The sequence below is a fragment of the Puma concolor genome, chromosome D1, assembly GCF_028749965.1.
Source record: "Puma concolor isolate L17-30 chromosome D1, mPumCon1.1.hap2, whole genome shotgun sequence".
Classification (NCBI taxonomy): Eukaryota; Metazoa; Chordata; class Mammalia; order Carnivora; family Felidae; genus Puma; species Puma concolor.
Window position 1 is genome coordinate 71843001 of NC_141676.1, and position 24917 is coordinate 71867917.

General features: G+C 39.4%; 1 protein-coding gene across 4 annotated transcripts in view; it reads right to left on the reverse strand.

Moving 5' to 3' along the window:
* The window catches only part of GRM5 (glutamate metabotropic receptor 5), a 534058-nt gene that overhangs the window by 17647 nt on the left and 491494 nt on the right, over window positions 1-24917 (reverse strand). For 3 of the 4 annotated variants that reach the window (XM_086678540.1, XM_086678539.1, XM_086678541.1), the window contains exon 9: window positions 7746-7841. The exons of the other annotated variant lie outside the window; for it this stretch is intronic. In XM_086678540.1, coding sequence (XP_086534666.1) covers window positions 7746-7841 — 96 coding nt within the window. The remainder of the gene's footprint in view (window positions 1-7745; window positions 7842-24917) is intronic. 4 annotated transcript variants of the gene reach the window in all.

Sequence of the window (24917 nt, forward strand, 5' to 3'; positions counted from 1 at the left end):
ATGACAGAAATCTTTTTCTGCTTTTCAGAAAATTAATTAGGTAGGTGCATATAAAAAATAACAGGTGTTCCTGATTAATATTTACTTTTGTCTTTTTCTTGCAGTATACTGCCTTCTGTATGTGTATCTGATCTCATTTAAATTATTTTACTACTTTAAAATATCCATCTATATGTATTTTCATATACATGTTATTTTTAATTCCTCAAAACAATATGTGAGGCAGTTCTCAACATCATGTCTATTTTATGGATTATAAAGCTGATGCTTACAGAGATTCATGGGATTTATGTGCACAAAGGTAGAAAATATTTAAGGTGTAAAATCTTGATATGTAGGATACTAAAGCCTATGTCTTTTCATTGGCTTCTGATTCTAGGAGTATGGAAGACATAGTGTCATAAAAGCATAGTCTCCCTTTTGAAGGCATGTTAAGTATAATGACAAAAAATTGTTAGGTGTAGAAACCCTATTTCATAGATCTTTGTCTAGCATGAAGCATAGAGCTTTATGCATAATAAGTGGTGAATTAACATTTAAAAAAATAAATAATCCTTACATTGAAAAGTCAGTTCAAAATGACTCATGAAACATAGAGTTAGATGAAATAGTGATTCAAGTTTACAGAGCATTCAGCTCTGTGGAATAGTTTGCCCTTATTTTGGTATTATCCACCTGAGGGAACATGGCAGTAAGATTCGGTGGACATTGCAAGATTTTATCCATATTTTGCTGTGGGTGTAAAAGTAGCGAGTATGCCTCTAGCATTGACTTCTTCCTTTAGAGCTTAGGAATGTGAACTGATAACTCCAAGGCTGCTCCCTTTGTGGTATTTGTCATATCAGAGACTGTTCTGATTTCCTTCTTCCCTTTTACAGGAAATTGTAAGCTATTAAATCTTTTGTCTCAAAATATATACAAATATTTATATTTGTACATAACTACTACATTATCATATATTTGTATTTCATGGACAAGGACAGCAGCCTTACAAAAGATTTTGACCAGCTCCTTTCCCGCCCTCCCCTCCCACCCAACCCCCCCAACAAAAAGGATGTTAGACAAGATGAGGACAGAAAGTGAGATGAGAGAGCCAGGGAAACCAAGCAGTCCCATTACTATTTTGAATTATGCTACAGGCTGAAAGAAGTAGAATATACTTACAGTAATTTTCTGTTTCCAAAAGAACAGGTGATTATTTTGGAAAAATAAGCAAAGGAAATTAGGACTCTGGTTTATATTTGTGTAGTTGTTGCACTTACTAAAGTTAAGTATTTCTAGTCCATTCACAAGACACTAGCTGAACTAATTTTTCGTCAGACTTATAAAATATTTCCCTAAGAAATTTCTTTTTTTTTAAATTTTTAATATTTATTTATTTTTGAGAGAGAGACAGAGCGTGAGCAGGGTAGGGGCAGAGAGAGAGGCAGACACAGAATGAGAAGCAGGTTCTAGGCTTTGAGCCATAAGCACAGAGACTGATGTGGGACTCGAACTCACAAACGGTGAGATCATGACCTGTGAGCTGACATCAAGAGTCAGATGCTTCACAGAGTGTGCCCCTGGATCACAGATTTAACACCTTAATGTAGCCTAATGCTCCTGCAGTTTCCATCAGAATGAGTTTTGTTCCTTTATTAAGATTGTCAGTTTTTTAGGGTGGAGATTATTCCATACTTTCTGGAACACCCCATGGTCCCTAAAACAGTGCAGTCTACATACAGAGAAGTTCTTCTTTCTTGTACTATTATTGATTGATTGACTGAATTAACAGTCCCAGAACACTTTTGGATTCTGAGGGTAGAAAATTGAACAAGACATGATTTTGCCCTTAAAAACCTTAAGTTCAGTGGGAAGAGACAGGTGACCAGAGATAACATGCAATATCAGAGGTAAACTCAAAATACTTTAGAATTATGAGTTTGGTCAGATGTAAAATAGATTGTAGAAATTTGAGAAAGCTTTCAAAGAGGAATTGACATTAGGTTTGGGTTTCGAAAACTGAGTAAGAGTTTACCAGGGAGAACAGGAATGGAGGTTGGAGAAGATGGATACAAGGAGAAAGGAAGGGCAATCCAGGTAGAAACACAGCATGTGTGAAGGTGTGAAATTGTAGAAAGGAGTCAGCGTGTTTGGAGAATGGTAAGAAATTTGGGGTGTCTGAAAAAGAAGACACATGTACTGAAACAGAGGGAATAAAAGTCAAAGAGTTAGAGTTAGTGTGGGAAGATCCCTCTATTCTGAGTGCATGGGTTTAGATTTTATCCCAGGTGGCAGATATCATAGTGGTTACAGTGTGAATTCCAGAATCAAACTGAGTTTGTCTCCAGTGTGGACTTTATTATTTACCTTTTTAAAGATTAAATAAGAGATCATACAGGTAAAGCACTTATACTAGTGTCTTGTGTATCTCCAATAAAAGTTAGCTGCTTTTATAGGTAACCATGGAAGAACATGAATTTTAAAGCATAGAAGTTATACCATTGAATTAATTTTGTTGATGTTACTATTTTATTTTACATACTTTTCTAGAATTGAGTGTTGAGAAAACATCCATGATGGCAGGTGGAGAATAGAAGACAAAAAGCAAACAAAAAAAGGGACTTTCTAAGTAGCCTTGGGTAACAGTAATACTAAAGAAAATCTTTTGAATGCCTTCTGTGTGCCACACAGTCTGCTAAGTGTTGTGCTTGCATTATCTCATTTAATTTTCACAGGATTATATAGTAAGGGGAGTGCTATATTATTATCTTCATTTTATAGAAAATAGAGATTAAGGAAGTAAAATGGCACCTCCAGGTCACACTGACTAGTGCCGGAACCAGGTTTTAAGGTCTTTGATTTCAGAATTTTCGCTAAAACATTTTAATATTAGGTTATTGGATATCCCTGGACCTCATTTTCCTCATCTGTACTATGGAAAGGTCATTCTTGGGAGAATTGAGTGCATAACCAATGAGAAGGTACTGCTACAGTGTCTGATGTATAATAATTACAGCAACGGTAGTAACTGATTTGTTACCTGTTTTAGAATGTCTCTATAAGTTGGAACATTAATTTGAAACTGACTTTGGGGAGGAATGAAGAGAAGACTACTGCAGCATTTCTATCATTATGAAACTTCATAGTAGAAAGAAAGAACGTTGCTCTTCTGTGGCTCTGAATTTTGTATAACTCTGTGTAGACCTTTTCAACACTCAATTCAGGTTAATATTATTTTGTTTATTTTACTCTTAATTCTGTTTGCACTGGCATAAGCTGTACTTTCTGATATTAAATGAGGATTTAATTAGACACATACATGTTCCTGTGGGACAGGGGTTACTGCTGCATTGCAATTATCTTTTCTGATGTTGTTCCCCCATGGACTATAGATTTGCAAGGGCATTAGTCAAGTCTTGGTCATCTATTTATCTCCAGAGTCCTGTAAGTGCTTGGCTCATGGTAGGTGCTTAATGAGTGAGCATAACACCAAGGAAGAAATCACTGAATTAATGAAAGGCAAAACAATCTTAACACGGACATCACAATTTGGGATTGCTTTTGAAATCTGAGTTCCTGGTGATTATGACATCACTGTTACTAGATTCTCTAAAGGCTCTAGTAGACATTTATTATACCCACTAAAATTAGATGCTGCATCTACTAGGTAAAAATCAGTGACTCAGGTGGTTGATATCATGACATTGCAACAGTAAAAATAACCTCGCACCACCCTCCTCCCTTCAAGCACTGATGGGACACTGTAGATCAGTCTATTTCATTTGATTAGGGAGCTCTTTTTCAAAGAGAGACTGAGAGGCTCAGAATGTCTGCGCCTCCCCCCCTTCATGGGATACATCGTGAGTGCTTCAGAATGCAGACTCCAGTGAGCACTCTGATGGAATGGCCCTGCTGAGACAGGAGATAATAACATTCATTGTTGAAGTTTTAGCCATCCCTGAGGTGGACTCTCTCAGTATGAACTCACACGATAACAGGGTTTAGAGAATTTCCGGTTCTTAGAGCACCTCCCTGTTTAGGACTCTCTTTCACTTCTCCTGCAATCAGGAGGTCTCTGATCTGAAACACACTTAGACTGTCCACTGTGAAAATATGAAAAGATGAAAAGTTATGCTAGATTCAGATGGAAAGAAAAAATAAATTCACATAAAAGGAAAACAACATAATATTTCAGGAAGCTAGTGTGCTATGGATGCATATAATGTTCTTAGTCTTTTCCAAATGTGGGGGTGGAGGGAAAAGGTGGGGGTGGAGGGAAAAGGGGGGAGTGACGGACTATCTCTAAGGCCCTGTCATTGTTTCAGGGAAGATAATAGTGTTCAGCTCTAGGGCTACATGTACTGTAAAACTCTTTCCCTGCTGGTTACTTGGCTCTGGAAGAAGAGTTCAGGCATGAATTCACCAGGTCCTGTCCTGTTCATAGCTTCAACATAGAAAACATAGGCAAATAAGGTGCAGGGACACACTCCTCTGGTTTTCTGTGGTGGTTTGAGCTTCCCTCAGCACCCCCCTGCCAGGGCTGGTTGGTTGGTTATGGCCAGAGATCCAGCCCAGATCTTTGCAGAGTGAATGTGCTTGACTGTGACCCTGGGAAGCAATTGGGGGAAGGAGTGGGAGCAGACAAGAAAAAGGACCTCATCAGTGGATGTTAAAAGTATCTGTAAAAGTTGATTAGGTTTTCTTTCCCAGCCCTTCCATTCAATTCCAGAGGGAGAAAACTGGGATTAACTATTCTAACCTCTTATTTAGAAACAGTTTACATTGCAGTTGTCTCCTCTCTGATATCTTTTCTCTTAATATTCATTTTAAACTTATTTCTCCTGGGGTGCCCGGGTGGCTCAGTTGGTTAAGCATCTGACTCCTGATTTCTGCTCAGGTCATGATCTCACAGTTTTGTGATGGAGCCCCGTGTTGGGCTCTGGGCTGAGCATGGAGCCTGTTGAAGATTCTCTCCCTCTGCTCCTCCCCTCCTTGCATGTGCATGTGCTCTCTCTCTTTCTCTCAAAGAATAAAAAATAAAAAGGGTTCCTGGGTGGCTCAGTGCATTAAGCATCCAACTCTTAATTTTGGCTCAGGTCATGATATCTTGGTTCATGAACTTGAGCCCTGTATTGGGCTCCGTGCTGACAGTGTGGAACCTACTTAGGATTTTCTTTCTCTCCCTCTCTCTGTCCCTTGCCCCCCACCCTCTCTCTCAAAATAAATAAATGTAAAAAATAAATAAAAGTAAATTAAAAAGATAAACTTATTTCTCCTGGATAAATGTCATTGTGTGTGTATGTGTGTATTTATGTGAACAAATATGAAGTTGGAAAAAAATACTCAATGGTCTTAGACATTTTGGCCTCTCCGTTTATGTGTTGCTAGGCCTTTTCTCTTCCCTAAAGGAAATCTTTTCTAGAACACTGAAGGGCTCCCTCTCCCTCCCATTCACTTTCACTTTCTTCCATCAGTTTTTATTCAATGCTAAAGAAATAGTAAGGAAGAAAAAGTAGGAAGGGAAAACCATTTATTCTCAATGAATTATGCTTATCCGTGGGGCTGAGGTTGGTCATTCCAACAGAACTATCCTTACTGTTGCATGCATTAGTCTCCTATGCCTCACCAGGATGTAATAAGCCCTTGTCATTACCTTGGCTATATCCAAACAAGTGAGGAAACAAAGGTAACTATTATCTTGCTATTATAGAGAAACTCGGACTATTCTCAGTGTATATATGTTGAATTGCTATCTCTGTAGATCTGGACCTGATCCAGGAAGGCTTGGTCCAGTTGATCTGGAGTCCCCTTACCCTCTGTGTCCCATTGTCCGCTGTCTCCTTCTTACCATTCTCAATCAAGACAGTCTTAAGCAAATCTAACCACTGGGCTGATCAGATGTGAGAGTTCTAAGCATTGACCAAACACTCCCAAGAACAATGCATGGCAGAATTGAGGCCTGATGTTTGCTGGGAATAGCTGCATATCACATCCTAGACAAATGGATTATTCCAAAATATCAGTTTATGGGCTGGCTAAATTGAAACGACCTAGGAAACTTGTAACACTGCAGATTCTGTCTTAGTATGTTTGGTAGGGAGCCACATTTGGGAAGTCCCGTCCTAGACAATTGCTTCAAATCAGAAGTCACTCTGATTCTACATTCTGTAGCAATGTAACACATTCGATACAGTCATTTTCACCTTGTCCAGCTAACTCCAGTGCTGTTTGATTGATTTTCAAGGACAGGAATTATGGCACTTTGTCATATCTGAATGGAAGGAAACCAGTAGGCCCGATAGCAGTCTGTTGAGTTACTCCCACAGAATGATCTATTGAGGGTTATCTTTCAAACACACTGAGATCCAAACCTGGCTCTATAAAGGCTTCATGGGTATAAGGGCATCAAATACACTAATGTGCACCATATATGCCTATACAGATATACATGCTCTCATTGCTTTGTCTGGGAGCCAGGGACAAAGTGGGCCAGCCTCTCATCCAGGGCTGCTTTAAATGATTGGTCAGACTATGCTGCACAGTTTGGCATACCATTTTCACAGACTGCAACACGAATTACACCCCCAGAAGTTGTGCAATGCGGTCATCCTTGGAGAAAGTTAGACATCATTTTGAAAACCGGAGGGAGCCAACTACTGAGGAAGCAAATACAATGCTTGGGTGAAAGTTCAACAGGATTCAACAGGATTATCTTCTTGCTGTGCAGCTGGATCTCAGGCTCTGCTCTCAGCACGTGCACACACATGTACACACTGCACTTTCTGCACTTTCCCTTTACTTTAGCCCAGGCTGATTTGTAAGAGCTTCCCTTCCACAGTTTTGTACCACAGGTGGATGGGGAAATGGCACAACAAATTAGACGTGGAGAGTTAGTTCACGGTGATTGATTCCCCAGCTCAAGGCTGCTCCAGCATTCTGTACTTGTTTAATGCCAATCTTGACAGTATTTCTCTCCGGAGTCCTTTTCTTAAAACCCAGTCCCATGCAATAAAGCACGTTCATTTCATGCAACACAGCGTAGTTGATGCTTATAGTTCTAAACAACCCAGATTACTGGGCACTGCTCAGTTGGGGGTACCTGGTATGAGGGAACATGCACAGCGCAGCAACAGGGGGTGTTTGCCACTGAACACAGAGAAATAAAGGAGCTGCAAAGCTATGGTAGCCAGAGGAGGACTAGCTTTCCTGATTTCAGTTCATGAAAAGCCTCTTGACTCTACACCTTGCTAGTTTGGCCTTGGCATTTGCCCTTGGCTGTCAGATGATGTTCCACTGAAAATAAGTCAGATTAATTCCCTGGTTTGTCTGGGATCAGGGCTGGAATCTTCCCTCATTGAAGCCCTTCCCTCAGAACCAGTCCTAGGCTTTTGCATTTGTTTTGACAAACGATCGGATAGTCCTGAAACATGAATTTCCTCCAATATCTTCCACTTTGCAAACTCCAGAAGCATTTGACCAAGAAGTTGAAATCCATGGGAGAGCTGTGAGCTAAGGCTTCAGACATGCAAAGCACACAACCCTGGGAGACAGCAGCATCCGGGACAGGAGGCTCCCATCACTTCACACGAGGATGGCATGGGTTTTGCAAATCAAACACACACACAGAAAACCAATGGTGGCCCAGGCTGGACACACTGCATGGGGTGCACGGTGGAGTGAGGACCTAGACCAGGGAGCCACCTGTTCCTGTAGCTTGCGTACATGTAGTTCACACCGCCTTGGGCCACTCACGGTTTGCTTACCTGCTCATGGTTGCTCTCCCACCATTGCCCACACTCCCTTTGGGGGTGAAACACTCTATTTCCGACTTGTGCTGGGCCAGTCTCCTGTCTTTGTACCTGGTAAGCATGAACAAGGACAGGAGCAAACAGAAAGATATGATTGTGTGCTTCACTGGCCAGGCTGAGGGACAGCTGTGGCTGCAGAGGGTTGTCCTGTGTTAAAACAGGCGTCTGCTTTTCACGGCAGTGGCTGACCTGTAATACTTATTGGATGCTTGTGATGGTATATGCATCACATCAGGGTTACTTCTTGTTAAACCACACACGATCTACCCTTCCAGATTGCCTATTAATTTGTGATTTCATCACATTCAATAGTCAAAGGCAAAAGGAGTGCAATTCCTAGCCTCTGAGAAAAAGATTCATATCAATAAATTAGAATTTATTTAGTGTTTACTATGCACCAGACATGGGGCTAGGATTTTCGCTGAATTTAATCTTGGCAACAACCCTATGGCAGAGGCTCTGTTATTATTATATCTACTCCACTGAAGGAAAGAAACCTAAGATTTTAAGGATTAAGTAGAGTGATCAAGGATTTTGAACATAGGAAGTCCAAGTTTAGAACCCACACTTTTAGTCATTGTAAAGTAATGTTGCCTTCCATTATGATTTTGTTTTTAATCATTCTGGGGTGCCTGGGTGGCTCAGTCGGTTGGATGTCTTGATTTCAGTTCAGGTCATGATCCCAGTGTTGTGGGATTGAGTCCTGTGTTGGGCTCAGCGCTGACAGAGCCTGCTTGGGATTCTCTCTCCTCTTCTCTCTCTGCCCCTCCCCCACTTATGCCAGAGCACATACTCCCGCCCTGTCAAAATAAATAAACATTAAAAAAATAAATAAAATAAATTGCTGTTATCATTAACAAAGCTTCATTGAGTGGTATTATGTTTGAGCATTATAGGAGAGACTGGTGATGCCAAGAGAAGAGATATTTCTTGGATGTAAGAGGTTTATATAACCATTAAGCTGAAGCTGAACAGTCAGTACCGGGCTGCCTACATTGTGGAAGACAGCTCAAACCCCTTTTGTATCAGAAGTGGCATATCACCACATCTGGAAGTTACTAGATGTTTTGTCTAAAATGAGTTATAAGATTCCCAGTGTTACTCTGCTACATGGTGAATCAAGAAGAACCTTCATATTTGAATGACCGTTTTCAAAGCCAACATGCTCTCACAGAAGTCATCTTTTTTTATACATCGGTTTAAGCCTGTGGCTAATTAAAGAGGGTACTGTTGTGTTCACTGCCACAGGAGGACACTGCGACTTACTTAACTGACTTGACCAAAGTCACAAGCCTCATTGGTAGAGAATGACTGCTGGTAGACCTTGCAGCAGCCCAAGACTCTTAAGGTTTATTGCCTTTTTTCTCTCAAACTGGAGCCTAATATGGTATCACTTCATCCAAGTCCCTGGTATTCAACAGGCCGTGATAAAATGACCTAGTATCAGAAGACTTGCTTACCCTTGGTAATGTCATTTTTGCCACAAGTTTCTTTTCTTGCTGCCTCAAAATTAATTAAGAAGTGCAACAAAAGCAAAATCATTATTAGTCCTGGATAGAGGCCTCCCTCTGAATTTTCTTTTCTTCTAAGATGTTAAAAGTATTTAGTATTTGAATAAAAATGGCCTATTAAATCAAGCCAAATGGATAGAATGGATTACTTTATTCAACAGACATTAGTTGAGCATCCATTTAATTCTAGGCAATGAACTTTGGTCTGGAAACATAGAGATAACTAATCCACAGGTCCTGCCTCACAGAGCTCACAGTGCAGTGGGAGAAGGAAGGGAAGAAGGCAGTATGTTGTTTATCAGTTTCAGCCAATGATCATGAGAGAGGGTCTTCTGGAGATTTTTTAAGAACAGTTTTTTTGTTTTTGTTTGTGTTCTTATTTTTACTCTTGGCAAGAAAACACTTGGAAACCATGGTATCTTTTTGCTATGGACAGTTGTCTGGTGTGGTACTTGGCAGTGCTACAACCATGTTGCAGGCTTGAGAGAGTCTAAGCCAACATTCTAAAAAATGGTGGCCTGAAAGATTAGAAGAATGTAGATTTTAGACAATCCAATGACTAAATTAACCTGTTTAAGCTCAGAATTACTTTTTATATGAATCTTATCATGTCAGCCACTTTGAATTAAGTTTTAGATTCTCTGATACTGAAATCCCCCTACCTCTTATTTACTTTTGTTACTTTCTCATACCAAGGCTGAGTCTTAGAATGTCTAAGGTTGTTTATAGCATTTGCTTTGGATATTTGTAAGCTGTCTCTCTCTCTCTCTGTCTTTTTCTGTGTGTGTGTGTGTGTGTGTGTGTGTGTGTGCGCCTGTGTGTATGTTTATGAAGACCCTAAAGCAAGTTACTAACAAATGCTTTAGTCTTACCTAATCATTTGTCTTCTTTTAAATATTATTCCTTTTTATACACACTATTGTATATGAAAAAGTAGGAGAGTCTTCAAAGAGTTAGATTTGAATAGGTAGAATAAGAGGGAGATAGACTGGGAAAAAACAAAGGATTGTTTTCTCAATAGCCCACATTTAGAGAACACCTAAACAACTGGCTCTTATAACATGGTACAGACTCCACTGCTAATTACTGGAAGCTATGCTAATTATAGCCCTAACCAGTGTGATATGGTGATTTATAAATATATATATTTGGTTATTCAGATGACCAAATATAGATAATATAGGTGACTAAATATATGTGAGAATATATATATTTCTTATATATATTTGGTCTTCTTCCACTGTTCCTGGCTCACAGTTCCCCAAACCTTGGAATTTCCTAAGTGCTAAAAGTCCTAAAGATGCCTTTTGTTATGTTAATAAGGTGATTCCCAAAAGCACTTAAGGACCGGGCTTGGTGGCCAGTGGAGCCAATTATGTGATTAGAGGGTTGGAACTTTCAGTCCCACCCCTTTATCCTCCAAGGAGAGGGGAGGGGCTGGCGACTGAGTTCAATCACCAGTGGTCAATGATATAATCAATCATGCCTTGTAATAAAGCCTCCATAGAAGTCCAAAGGATGGGTTTGGAAAGTTTCTGGGTTGGTGCACACACGGGGCTGCTGGGAGTGTGGTGTGCCTGGAGTGGGCATAGAAGCTCCGTGTCCCTTCCCACATATCTTGCCCTACTCATCTCTTCCATTTGGCTGTTCCTGAGTTATATCCTACAATAAACCGTTGCTCTGGTAAGCAAAATGTTTCTGTGAGTTCTGTGCACCACTCTAGGAAATTATTAGAACCTGAGGAGAGGGTCATGAGAATCTCTGGTTCACAGCCAGTTGGTCAAAAATATAGGTAACAGCCTGACTTGAAGCTGGCTCAGAAATTTAAAGAGGAGGTCCTTAGAACCTCCAGTCTACAGCTCAGACAGAAGCAAAAGCGATAGTCTGGACTCGTGAGTGGCATGAAGAGGAGGGGCAGCAATCTTGTAGGACTGAACCTTTAACCTGTGGAATCTCCAGGTGGATAGTGCCAGAATTGAGTTCAATTATAAGACACCCAGCTGGTCAAGAGAATTGCTTGTTGGTATGGGACTTGCCCACACCAACACATTCACACTGGAATTGGGTCCTTGAACCCAAAATAACTAGTTACTACAGATTTAGTGTTGCATTTTCAAACTGATTACCTAATGGGAACTATCATAAGTCATAGCACTTGTAAGTACTTCCATAAAGCTTTTGGTCACATGTTTGTAGAACTGGCATTGCTGTGCATGTATTTGTCAAAGATTCTCCTCAATTACCTTTCCTGTCACTAGACTAAGAAAGTATCAAGAAAAACAAAATAAAGAATACATAGTTGTGTCCCTATGTGCTCATCCCTTACCTCGTCCAGTTATAGACCCATGTAAAAGTGGTCCTGGCTCTGATGATTTTGGAATTCTCTTCTAGGTGCCATCATATTTGAGGCTAACTTTAGCAAATTTTGGAGCCAGATTTTATTTCTTAGTTTTCCTTTTCCCTCCCTGGCTTTAGACAGAGTTCTGCTTTTGGTTTTTAGTCATTGTTTCTATTTCCCCTCCATACCACCAGAGACCTTTCAAACAGCTTTGGAAATATTCAACTCTTTTCCCATGTTGGTTCCTCAAACACCAGCCTACCCTCAGTTTTTGGGCTCTAGACAAAGTTCAGATCAAACATCTGCCCATAGGTAACATCTTTAGCAATCATCCAAAAACACAGCTTCTAATTTTAAAACTGTATGAGGCAGAGTGCAACCCTTTGCATTTTATTTTCCAGATTTTTTTGATACATTATCTTTAGGACTATCCTAATTTTGGATCATGATAGTCATCAAGTAAGGACAGAAACTATGATATGTGTTTGAATAGCTTTTACACTATTGTAGAAAACTTTTCCTGTACGATTTGATTCTTTCAGCAAACTAAGTAATTATTATCCTCATCCTTCAGAAGAACCTGTGGCTCAGAAAGCTTCACTGTCTGGCCAAGTCTCCATAAATGGTTAGAGAAACGGGGCGAGAAACCACATGTTTTACCTCCAAACATCATGGTTTTTATTAACACCTCACTTCTTAAATTCATTTTATGCTAAAAAAAAAAAAACTTATTTCAATTATCAGATAACCTATTTGAGGGACTGAAAATACCATACATGAAGGGAATAGTGTGTACTTTAACACAACTGGACTTTGGGCACAATATAGGCATATTTTTTTCAAAGGTCAAATTTGACTACCCAATGGCCAAGTAGAACAGAGCTCCCTCCAGGCCTCTTGCTAACATGGAAACAGACTGCCATTCCTCTGACTGGAGTTTACCTCAACAGCAATTCACAAAAATCTGAAAGTCAGAGAGGCATTGCTAAGAGTAACTGTCAATCAGTGTTAAAGTATGGGAGACCGTGTGATATCAGAAGACAGGATGAGGTGGTAGACTTTCCAACAACTCTAAAGTGTTCCAAAGACAGCCAAAGGAAGTCCCAAGGCAATCTTTCAGGTTAGATTGCTCAGGGGAGAATTCTAGATGAAGACAGAGGAGAAGTCCTTAAGGATTTTCACTTGAGGGGGGAGTAAGGCCAAATCTAGTTCATGATTATGAAGTCATTCCCTACTTCAGTCTCCTCCTTCTGCCCTCCGTGTGTCTATATGCAAGTAAGTATATTCAGATGGTTTACTACTTGTTCCGGCAGATCTTGTGGTCTCCCTATCCAGAAAAACAGCTTGTGTCCAGACTTGCAATGTCAAGTTGATTCACTCAGAGATTTCAGATTAAAAACAAAAGAAATAAGCATGATTAACAGCCCAAGAAAATAATGTCAGAAATGAACATAAGTTGGGAAAGAATTTGAGAAGCTGCCAGGGAACATATTGCCCTGTCCTGTATAAAATAAAAGGAAGGTAGAAGTTGACAGGTGGGAAGCAATGCAAATAAACAATTAAAATGTAAAGAATCAGCTACACTGGCCCAGTAATTCTAGTCATAGGAATTTATTCTAAGGAAATTATTCAACAGAAGCTCAAAGGCTTCTGTACAAAGATTTTTTCTTTCAGTGTTCTAGAAAAATAGCAAAAATGAAACAAAACAACAAACCACCAGAGAATAGTTTAATAAATTACAGCATAGCACTACTATGGAAATGTGTTAAATTTTGTATGGAGTAAAGCCTTTCATTTAGCTTCCAGAGAATTCCCCAAGGATGTATTTTAATCCCACTTATGATGAGAACTTGTTTTCAAATATGAATCATCTTAAGTCATTGCCTTTCGCCATGTGCTTTCTTTTGATTTGGCTATTTGTTTCACAATCAATAGAAACCCAGGAAGATACAGATTTCAAAACTAATTCTAAAGTACTTTACAAGCTTACACAACCTCCTCAATAGGGAAAACTTTTCGGGGAGGAACAACACGTTGACCAGGCAGAGGATCTCTATATGAGAATAGGATCAGTCTAAATAAACGCTTCAGCAAAGTATTAACTAAAAGTTACTGCCTTCTATTTTAGGACTAAGGGATTTTCAGACAAAATAATTTATTCTTCCTGAAATCAGATGAGTATTTTTCCAAGAGGAATTCTTTCTAACATTTTTGTGCATAAACAACTGGAAAAGCTTTGGAGTCAGACCAAGCTGGGTAATGACAAGAAAAGCCACTGTTTACTAAGCACTGGGAATATACCACACACATGCTAAGCACCCAAATTTATTTACCGAATGAATCTCTGCAACTGGCCTAGGGATTAGGTACTACTCATATCCCTGTTTTACAAGGGAAGGAGAGCCAGCACACAGGGAGATTAAGTAACTTGTCCAAGGTTAGCGGATTGGTTAACTCTGATGTATATTGTTTCTCACTAAAATGCTGGTTGCAGATACTAGCTGGGCCCTTTCTTGGGCCTGCTTCTGTCTTCAAATGGCTGAAAGTACACAGGGAGCTGTGCTATTTTTTTATTCTTTTTACCTTTTTCCTGATCTGCTGGCTTGAGCCCCTGCCTCTGCTCTTGTCTTGACCCTTTTTACTGCTACTGGATAGGAAACCTGATCCCTGTTTCCCTCTTTGGTACTGACCTTGGTTGCAATCTGCACTTAAGTAACTTGATTTTCTCACTTTGGGGTTGGTTGGATCCCAGCCCTCAGTGCTTCTCTGTGGAAGCAGATTTGCTCTGAAAGTAATGGGAAAGCAGAGACCCTCACAGCAGTCCCTTGCAAGGCCCTGTCCCTATTTTTGTATTCATATTTTGTTACCTTTATTCTTAAATAGAGTCCCCTCCCCAAATTGTATGACCTTGAGTCTCCAAAAACTCGAATCTACTACTGCTTCCCAGAGTTTGCCTCCTATCCCACAAGGAAACCATAAGCCAGCTGTGTTATATTAGTAGACTTGCTAATGTTTTCTGAGTTATAGTTTCCCCATCTGCCAAATGGAAATGTCAGGGATCAGGTAACATAGTTTATGTAAAATTCTTAATTTTAATAGGTGCATATTAGTGGTACTTTTATACCTGTCATTTTTTCCCTGTTCTAATAACTTCTATGAGTAGGCAGGTTTTTCCCAGATAATTCTGATGCAAAATATTCTGTCCTGTTTTCTCCACCTGTCCCCTAATACTTAGGAATATTATGCCATGAGTCTGCCTATGGGACATGATCTGTATGATCTCCATTACATTCTATGGGTTAGTGAATCTTTAATTTTTACTACCATCTAGACCTAGCTCACAGGATCTGTCTGCTCCCACATGCCCTAACTTAGGCTGCCAGAATTTAGGCTGTATTTGAAAATGAAATGGAGACAGATGAGGTTCTCTTCTCTTCTTTTTTTTTTTTTTTATGTTTATTTATTTTTTCAGAGAGAGCCAGCAAGGGAGGGGCAGAAAGAGGGGGAGGGGGACAGAGGATCTGAAGTGGGCTCTGCTCTGACAGCAGAGAGCCCAATGCAGGGCTCGAACTCACAAACTGTGAGATGGTGACCTGAACTGAATGAAGCTGGACACTTAACCAACTGAGCCACCCAGGAACACTGAGGTTCTTTTCTTTTATCTCAGCCCTTCTCTCCTGTTAGTCTTTATTAGCGCCCTCTTCTCTTCCTTCAGAACACTTATTTCAAATTCTAATTAGATATTAGTTTGCTCGCTAGCTTGCTATCTTCCTCACTAAACTGTAAACTGCACAGGAGCAAGGGCACGTACGTTCCTTTTGCAAGTGACTAAGGCAGGGCCTGGTATACAGCAGCAACATGGCAGATGCTTTTTTGCATGAATGCAGCTGTAGAAACGGTAAAAGCAAGAACATTTATCAAAGGTGAGGCGGTAATCTGTATCCAAACCTAGCTCCGTGCAAACTGGCTTTCTCCTCCTGTACACAGAGTCATTCACCAGTTCTTCTCAAAGAATTGTTCTGTTCCCCACCCTCCTTTCTTCCTGTGTCCTCTTCCTTCACCTTCCTTGCTCGGGTACCATAGCCACACACCAAACTTTTCCTTTACTTGTCTGTCTCTTGACCCCTGAGGGACAAAGAAAAAGTGTTTCCAAGTGTTGCCAAGAATCTTAGTTCCCATTTCTCTCAGGTTTTAAAATCGCTTGATTTTGACAAGACCAAGAGGAGGTGGTGGTGACAGAGGGTTCCTGGTCTCTGCGTGCATGTGAGGGGCTGAGGAGGGCAGGGAGGCCATGCTTCTGTGACAGTTACATGCCTGAGAGCAGGGACAACCCCTCTCCCCCAAGAGAGGGAGGCAGTTGTGGCAATCCTGGGTTTGCCAAGTTGTGCTCTGACTCACATAAGCTTCAAAAAATCATCTCCACTCTATTGCATGGGACAAAATTTACTAAAATCACAAGTCTGTGACTAGGGACTGCCCTTCCACCCCCTTCTCACTTTCATTTCATTGTTTTAAAATTTTTTTTTTTTCAACGTTTATTTATTTTTGGGACAGAGAGAGACAGAGCATGAACGGGGGGAGGGGCAGAGAGAGAGGGAGACACAGAATCGGAAACAGGCTCCAGGCTCCGAGCCATCAGCCCAGAGCCTGACGCGGGGCTCGAACTCACAGACCGTGAGATCGTGACCTGGCTGAAGTCGGACGCTTAACCGACTGCGCCACCCAGGCGCCCCTCATTGTTTTAATAGTAGCATTTTAATAAAGGGAATTATACTCCTCCTGGTTTTAGGATGATGTCTTATGGTTTATTATAGTCACATATAACTACAACAGATGGATTTATTAATTTTGCCATTTCTGAGCAGGTTCCACATTGTTCAGTGTCTATCACAGTAAGATGAAAGTGAGATTTTAAAGATTTCATAATGGGAGATACTCAAAGAAACATTACATAAAAATTATATGTATATATGTGATTTATACAACATAAACACATATATGTATACATATATATATATATATATATATATATATATATACACAGACACACACACACAATCACACATCTCTATATACATAAACAAACACATAGAGATAGATATACAATAGCTCTCCAAATTTTTTCTAAACAGATTGGGCTGTAGTTTGCTTGAGAGAGGCAATAAATCAGGGCAATTAAGAGTACTGGCTTTGGAGTTAGCCAACCTGAGTTGGATTCCAATGGTTTGGGGTAACTTATGTAACTTTTCTTAATTTTCCTCTTTGAATAATAGGAATAATGCTACTTAACTCGTAGCATTGATGTTTTACATGAGGATTTTAGCGTTTTATTTTACAAAGACATTATGAAGTAGGTACTATTATAATCCTTCTTTACAGATAAAGAAATTGAGCTACAGAATGGTTAATAACTTGCTGAAAGTTACACAATAAGAGGGGGCAAAGCCAGATATATCTGAGCTGTTGAATTCTAAAACACTATAACCAAAGTTAACAAAGGGATGACTAAAAGGGAAAGGAAAACTCAATTTAAAAAATCAAGGAGAAGCCAAAGAATAGGAAGAGAAGGAGACAGGGCAAACATAAGTGCCGGTTCTGTGTTAGGAGTTTTTATATATTGTCTCAAGCATCCTTATAACCCTGGGGAAGGGTAGTAATGACTTTATTCAAAAGAGAACTATAGTTTACATAGCTGATGAATATTGATATTGGAATTCAACATTAGGTCCTTCTTATAAATAATATATTCAAACACATATGGAGTGTGTTCTAGATACTCAGCATAGTCCTTGGTTCTGTAGTTGACATTAAGGAAACATGTTTCATAGCCTCTGACCTCAAAGAGTTTATAATCTAATGAGAATGACAAAAATGGATACCATAAACAATTAGAGAACATGAAATTCATGGTGAAGATAACAACACCAAGTGTGGCCAAGACTGACACATCTTAAAATGGCACATACCATGAAGGAATTTGAACTTAATTGGGCCTGAGAGGTACATCGTGCAGTCACTCACTGTTTGTTGAATGCATAAGTGAAAAGACATGATGTTATTTTTCTATTACCTTTCTTCCTCACATAGGACCTGTTAGACTGAAGGGCTCAACTTTCTCCTTCATCCCAAGAGAGAGGGTGCAGAGAGGGGGAGGAAGAGGAAAAGCAATAGGGCAAGCTCACTGTTCTGCCTATTATTGCTATGTCAGAGCCACATCTGTATCCCTGTGCCCACAAGAGTGACTAGAACCTGGCAGGACTTAATAAAGAAATGTGCTGACTCAAAGAATAAATGAAGGAGGAAAAAAAAGATTATTTCAGGGAAGACCTAGAGAAATCACAGGCAAGAGAAAAAAACACAACCAGGACCCATACTATCATGTTATCCTCTCTTTGAGGACTTTACTGTCTTTCTTAACTAACTCTTTCCTTTTCTGTGCCCCACAGTGCCCCCGACAAAGACCTGAAACACTTACAACTATCTACTGACAATACCTGTTTACAGATACAGGCATTATCTAGGGGAAGGACAGTGTTATATTCATCTTTATTATCTCCAGTGTCTAAAATACCATCTAGCTCACAGCAGAAGACGTGATGTATAATAGTTTCTCACCAAACAGTACCTGTTTATTACTACTGTTGGGATAATAAACACTCACTGAGCAGAGAACCTTGTTTTCTTGTACTGACTTCCTCCCAGCTCTTTCTAGCCAACTTGTTTTTCTGGTCTGGTATACAACTTAGATCGCCCTACCTCTACTGACTTCAATTCACGAAGTTTAATTTGATCCCATTCTCCATAAAAGTGTGCATTGCCCCCTTGTGTCTCCTTCAGTAAAACACCCCATGAACCCCTTTTTGGTATTTCTTCTCCTTCCTGTGAGGTTCTACTGCCCTCTAGGGGGCCTTGTTCATCACACACTTCTCAGGACCCAGTTTGATCTGCATTTCGCAGCACGGTCCTTGGCTGGGACCAGCAGACTCAAGGCTGGACTGCCAGCTTCTAGGGTTCCTCTGCCTGCTTTTGTCATCCCTGTCTCACAAACTGTGGCTATGTAGTGTAGTGGTTCAAGGATACGAAACTTGGGCTTCAGCAAGCTAGGAGGATGTCTGTAACTGAAACCCCTTACAAGTGGAGGTTTTGAGCAGACTGCTGTGGGGTCTTAGTGCTCTTGGTACTAATGGGATCCTTGATTATGGGTATTCCACTTGCCTCTTGGTAGTTTACATATTACATCAAAATTTATTCTATGGAATCCAGGAGCTGACTAATGGAAGTGTTCTACCTGATGAATAAACAGTGATTTCCGTCTTTGCCTGGGGCCTGCCTGTCTTTGTCTGGGGCCTAAATTGCTTTTTGTTAAAGCTTAAACCAACATCTGGTTGCCATATCCAATGATGATGACACTTTATCTAATTTGACTTCTCTGTAACATTGGAGCTACTGACCACGCCTTCATTTACGAATCACTCCTTTTCATTTTGTGTTATCACTTGACTCTGGGGCTCAGGTGTACCTAGTCCAACATTCAGGAATTTTGTCGAGTTCTCAGATTTGCTTCTTTTCTAGTCTCTGGTTCTGCCCTTGACTCTCCCAAATTGTACTTCAAACAGCAAACTCTCAATTTTCAGGCCAGTTTTCCCAGCAGCTTCTTGGATTTGTTCACTTAGATGTTCTCTTGGGAATCTTGAATTTAACAATTCCCAAACCAAACTCATGTTTTCTTCAAACTTTCTCTCCTTTACCTTATCATCTCTGGTCCCAAATTACTTCTCATGTAGTCCCATTATCATCAAATGTGGATGGCTCCCTCTATTTTTTTAATTTTAATCTCCAGCCTGGACTTCTCTAAGCTATAAGAGATAGTATTAATGTGTCCAAAATAGAACACTTGATTTTACCCTTCAAAACTCTCTTCCCCAAATCTGAATTACAGTGGTCCCAATCCTCCCCTTTACACAGGTCAAAAACCTAGACTCGCCTTTAATTTTTCTCTTTCCATTACAAACAACTTAGCAATTAAGTCCTATCATTACACTTTCCACTTGGAATCATCATAGTCCTTTACCTAGCCTGTCACAATGGATGTCTGATTTCTTCTTTCTCTTCTTTCTACTCTACATTCTATTCTATCTATAGACACCAGAGGGATCTCTTTAACATATTAATCTCATCATGTAATTTCTTGAACCTTCCAAAGTTCTGCATCATATTCAAGACAAAATACAAAAATCTGCACCTCACCTACTCTGATCCTTAAGTGTTAGTCTGCGTTTTTCTCTTACTGTTCTCTCCTCTTCTTATTTTACCACAACCATGATGGACTTTGCTTGCCCCCTAAGATGACAGTCTGGTTCCTGCCTCAAGATTTTTTTTTTTTTCCCTCTGCCTGAAACACTTAGCCTCCACCTCCTGGATCATTATGTATCTGATTTTCTTACTTCATTTTGCTCTCTGTTCAACTTATTCAGAGAGGCTGTTCATGACACCATATCCAAAAATATTTCAAGTAACTCACCAAACCTCACTGTAGTCCCTCACCTTTATTCACTTTTCTTTATAGCAATTATACCTATCTGGAATTATATGATGTGTTTGTTTAATATCTAGAATTACATTATGTGTTTGTTTATTTTTTCTTATCATCCTCCAAATATAATTGAAATTATGCATGGGCTGAGATTCTGTTTTGTTCACCACTTTATGATGAACAAAGTTTAGAGGAGTTCCTGGTACGCAGCACATTCTCAATACTTGCTAGATATACTTGGCTAATAATATCAGGGTATTAAAATATAATCCAAGTCCTTCTATAACTCATGTAACTTTTGCTTGATCTTCAATGGGGATATATATATATATATATATATATATATATATATATATAATATATATTATGTATTAGTTTGAAAACATTTTATAATAGCATCTAATATCTCAATAGCATCTAATATCTAATTAAATATGTTTAATTTTAGGACAAGGACAAATTAAGCATGTCTAACATTTTAAGGCTGGGAAGTAGTATTTGTTCCATTTGACAGGAAGACAGAGATAATGAAACTATTACAGAAGAATTTATTTGATACAAAAGAGTGAGTATTGGATGTGTTGAGGTTGAGATGGTGCCAGATATCAAGATGGTACTATCCAGTTATCATTTGAAGACTAATAACTAGAGCTAAAGGAAGAATACCTCAGAATTGAAAGTACACTGATGGTTGGGTTCTCCAAAGAAAAGAACACAAGGACAAAAGAGCCAAGGACCATGGACTGATCTTAGAGAATACCTTACAACTAGGAGACAGGAAGTGGCCCCCAAGGAGCCCTAAACCCTGTACCTTTGTGCCTGTTATCTCTTGCTGGCATGCCTTCCCCTACCTAAGCAACTCAAACACTCCTACTTATCTTTCTTTTCAATGCTACCTCCTCTATTAATTTCTTTAGTAGATCACTGAGAGTTGAAACTGATAACTGATTCTCCCTGTTCCAACAGGAATATATTTTTTTTCAGCTAAAGAGTAATGGAGGATATAATGAGGCACAATACAAAGAGCATGAGGAGTAGCCTGGTGGTCATGGGTTTAAATCAGCTCAATCATAGGCTAAGTGTACAATCTTGGAAGAATTATTTCATCTCCGAGTCTCAGTTTCTACAGCTATGAAAACTGGTATATCTTTACTTTGCAAGATTGTTGTATAAATTAAATGACATATAATAGCACAGAGCACACTGAAGGAGCTCGGTAAATATTCTCTTCTTCTCGTGTGTATGTATGTGTTGGGGGAAATTGGGAAGAATGCTAGAGAAATAGGTGGCAAAATGACTCAAGAAAGGTGGAAAACTTCTTTTAGACAAGAAGTTAGAGAAAAGGATATTCCTATCTTTCTATTGTTTATTTCTTCCTTGACAATTCCATCTTTACCAAGGGAATGGAGTTTGAGGGAAGAGAAAGAATCATTAACTCACAGAATTATGCCTAAGGCATACTTTCTTCGTATGAAATGTTATTTTCTGAAAGAGACAGGCCTTGCATGCCCCACATGTGGTGTAGCTAGTTCACTTCCAAGCAGGGCTAATGCAAATAAAAGGAATATTTCTGGAAACAGAATTTTGAAAAAAAAATGCTTAGTTTACCCCACCACCCAGACAATTTATGTCAATTAATTGAAAATATTTTAATCAAATTCACATAGTAACAAATGAGATCACTAACATCACATGCAGATTAAAATTCACTGTAATCACAGCATTCAAGAATATCAATTCATTATACAAAGGGAATGTTTTAGATGCAATTCATCAAAATCATCCAGACATAGTCTTTTATAGTTCCACAAATATACTTCAATTATTGCAGAGCCAAACCATTTAATTAATCATTTCAAAGCATTTCTCTTCCCCCAAATTAAATACCTGAAACAGATCCTTCATAATACTACAATCCACCGGATCTAAATCTTCTTAGCTTTTACCTTTACATACCCAGTGAGAGACAGAGATATATTTAAATGGTATATTATCAGGCAGTGGCAAGTTGACTTACTCTCCTGGAAAATGAACTACTACTGAGTGCTGACTCACCATTAGGGGAAGAACTAGGTCCTCACCAGAGGCTAGAGAAATGAATGTTTGCTGGTCACTCACTCACTTATTTATTAGAGAACTTTTAATTTTCTTTTAAGTTTATTTATTTATTTTGTTAGAGAGCATGAGCAGGGGAGGGACAGAGAGAGGGAGAAGAGAACCCCAAGCAGGCTCTGCACTGTCAGCACAGAGCTTGATGTGGGGTTCGATCCCATGAACCGTGAGACCATGATCTGAGCCAAAATCAAGAGTTGGACACTTAACTGACTGAGCCACCCAGGTGCCCCAGAGAACCTTTAAAAATAGTCAGTTGCTGATGATGGGGACAGAGAAAGCAATGCCTACAAGAAGTTTACAGTCTAGCCAGGAGAAAAGCATGCAAATATAATACAACTTAAGAAGTACTACATGAAGGGACCCAGCAAGTCCAATGGAAATGCAATTTATAAAAGAGATGTAATATTTGGGTTAGTAATTGGAGGGTAAGAAGGTATTTTATAGGTAAAAGGGAGATAAATACTGGTATTAGAAGAGGCAGAAAAAATAGAATATACATAGGCAGAACATACCAAACAAAGAAATAGCTGAGGCATGGTATATTTGGGGAATTATATGCAGTTTGGTACTGCTGGGATATGTAATTATGTGTTTGGAGGACCACTGGTGGAAGAGACATTGGGGGATTGGTGCAGTAAGTTGGTGCCTAGACCTCAAGGTTAAATCTTGAAGGGCCAGCCAGGTCTTTAAGGGCTTTGTGAGTCATGTAAAAGAGTTTTAAGATTTTTATATTTTAAGACTTGTATACCTACTATTTTCAGGTTGGGTCATGTGATCAACTTTGCAATTTAGGAAGATGGCTCTGGCAGCAGTTGGGACAGGGTGGTGCATCAATAATGGAGATTTATAATATTATGTCAGTACAGACAATAGGTTATGGAGTTCTGATCCATGGCAATATTGGTGAGAATGTAAAAGATAAAATAACATAAGCAGAGACTATGATTGATTGGCTGTGAAGTCTTATCAAGGAAAGTGAAGAGTCAAGATTGACACAGGTTTGGGCAACTAGGTTGAAGGTGTAGCTTTTATCCAGAGAGGAAATGTAAAAATAAGAAGAGCCTTCAATGACAATATCTAGAGAAGTGGTGATGAGGTTATTATTTAATTTCTTGGTCAAAATAATATTTCCTCTGATGTCCTGTCTTATACATTATAATTACCCAAGATATCAAAAACACTGAATTCTAAAAATTGACCAAAATATTTGCATGAAATAGGTGCTTAAGAAATAGCTGGTAAATTTCAACCACACCTAACCACTTATTAAAAGATACCTTCCACTGTCTCACATGTTTTTATATTGACAACTTTAGAAATAGTCTTTATTTGAAGAAAGAAAATAAAAATAAATCATTAAAAATTATAACTGGTAAAAATGTAACCATGTACTTAGTCTGAATCTGCTTTTAGGAAACATATCCCATTCATTGTATTCATTTAATTCAAGTAAGTGCTATCTGTATTATGTAGATATTTCAGCCCCCCAAAAATTGAAATGTCCTGGGGCACCTGGGTGGCTCAGTCTGTGAAGTATATGACTCTTGATTTTGGCTCAGGTCATGATCTCACAGTTCGTGAGATGGAGCCGCACACGGGGCTCTGTGCTGACAGTGTGGAGCCTGCTTGGGATTCTCTCTCTTCTCTCTCTCTCTGCCCTTCCTCCACCTTTGCCCTCTCTCTCTCTCAAAATAAATAAATAAACTTAAGAAAAACTGAAATGTCCTTGTGCATTCTTGTTTAGGTTATCAACCGTATTGAGTTTGGATCTCAACTAGATCATAACTCAGCAGAGTACACCAGACAGTGGCTTTAAGTCTCACAGAAAGAGCAAGTACTAAAGGAAAGTGTTCACAAAAGAAAATGGGGCAATGGATAATCATTTCATTTGTCAAGGGTGGTAAATAGGAGGGTATCAGACCTAAATCAAAATAGAGTGAAGGTCACACTTTTACAAATGTCATTTTTCAATCCCGACCTTTCATTGACTCCTACAAACTCTTTACAGCAATTTCAAATATAGTATTAGCGTTTATAATTTCTGGTAGTTAAGGTTGTGGACTCTAAAAACAAACTCCTGGGATTAGAATTCAAGGTCTAACCTTTTTCAGATATCTATCCATGGGCAATTTGCTTTACCTTGCTGTGCCTCAGTTCTCTCATTTATCAAATGAGGATCCTAATGTTACCTACCTCATGGGGTTGTCTTAGGATCTGAATAGGATCTGAAGAATGTTTATGAGGCACTGATAATAGTCCCTGCCACATCATAAATGCTTGGGAACAGCTATCAGCGTCAAACTCATCATTGTGATATCCTCTTTCCACATCCTACACTCCACCTTGTCTTCTATAGTTTCTGTCTGTGTAAACTTTTGGCTGGAGTGCCTAAAAGCTTGATTTTAAGTCCAGTAGTAGTAGTGACTGCTGCACCCCGTTCTTGGGGTCCTTTTCATCTGCCTCCCACTGGCAGACCCCAACCCCGTCTTACTTGCACTGAGCACACTCAGGTACAAAATACTACAGACTCTGACTCATTAACTTGTACTGAAGTAAAACGCTACCTGCCCCTTCCTCATGCTTTGTTGCCCTCCAGAAATGGTGTGACTAAGCATGTGACAGGGCAGATT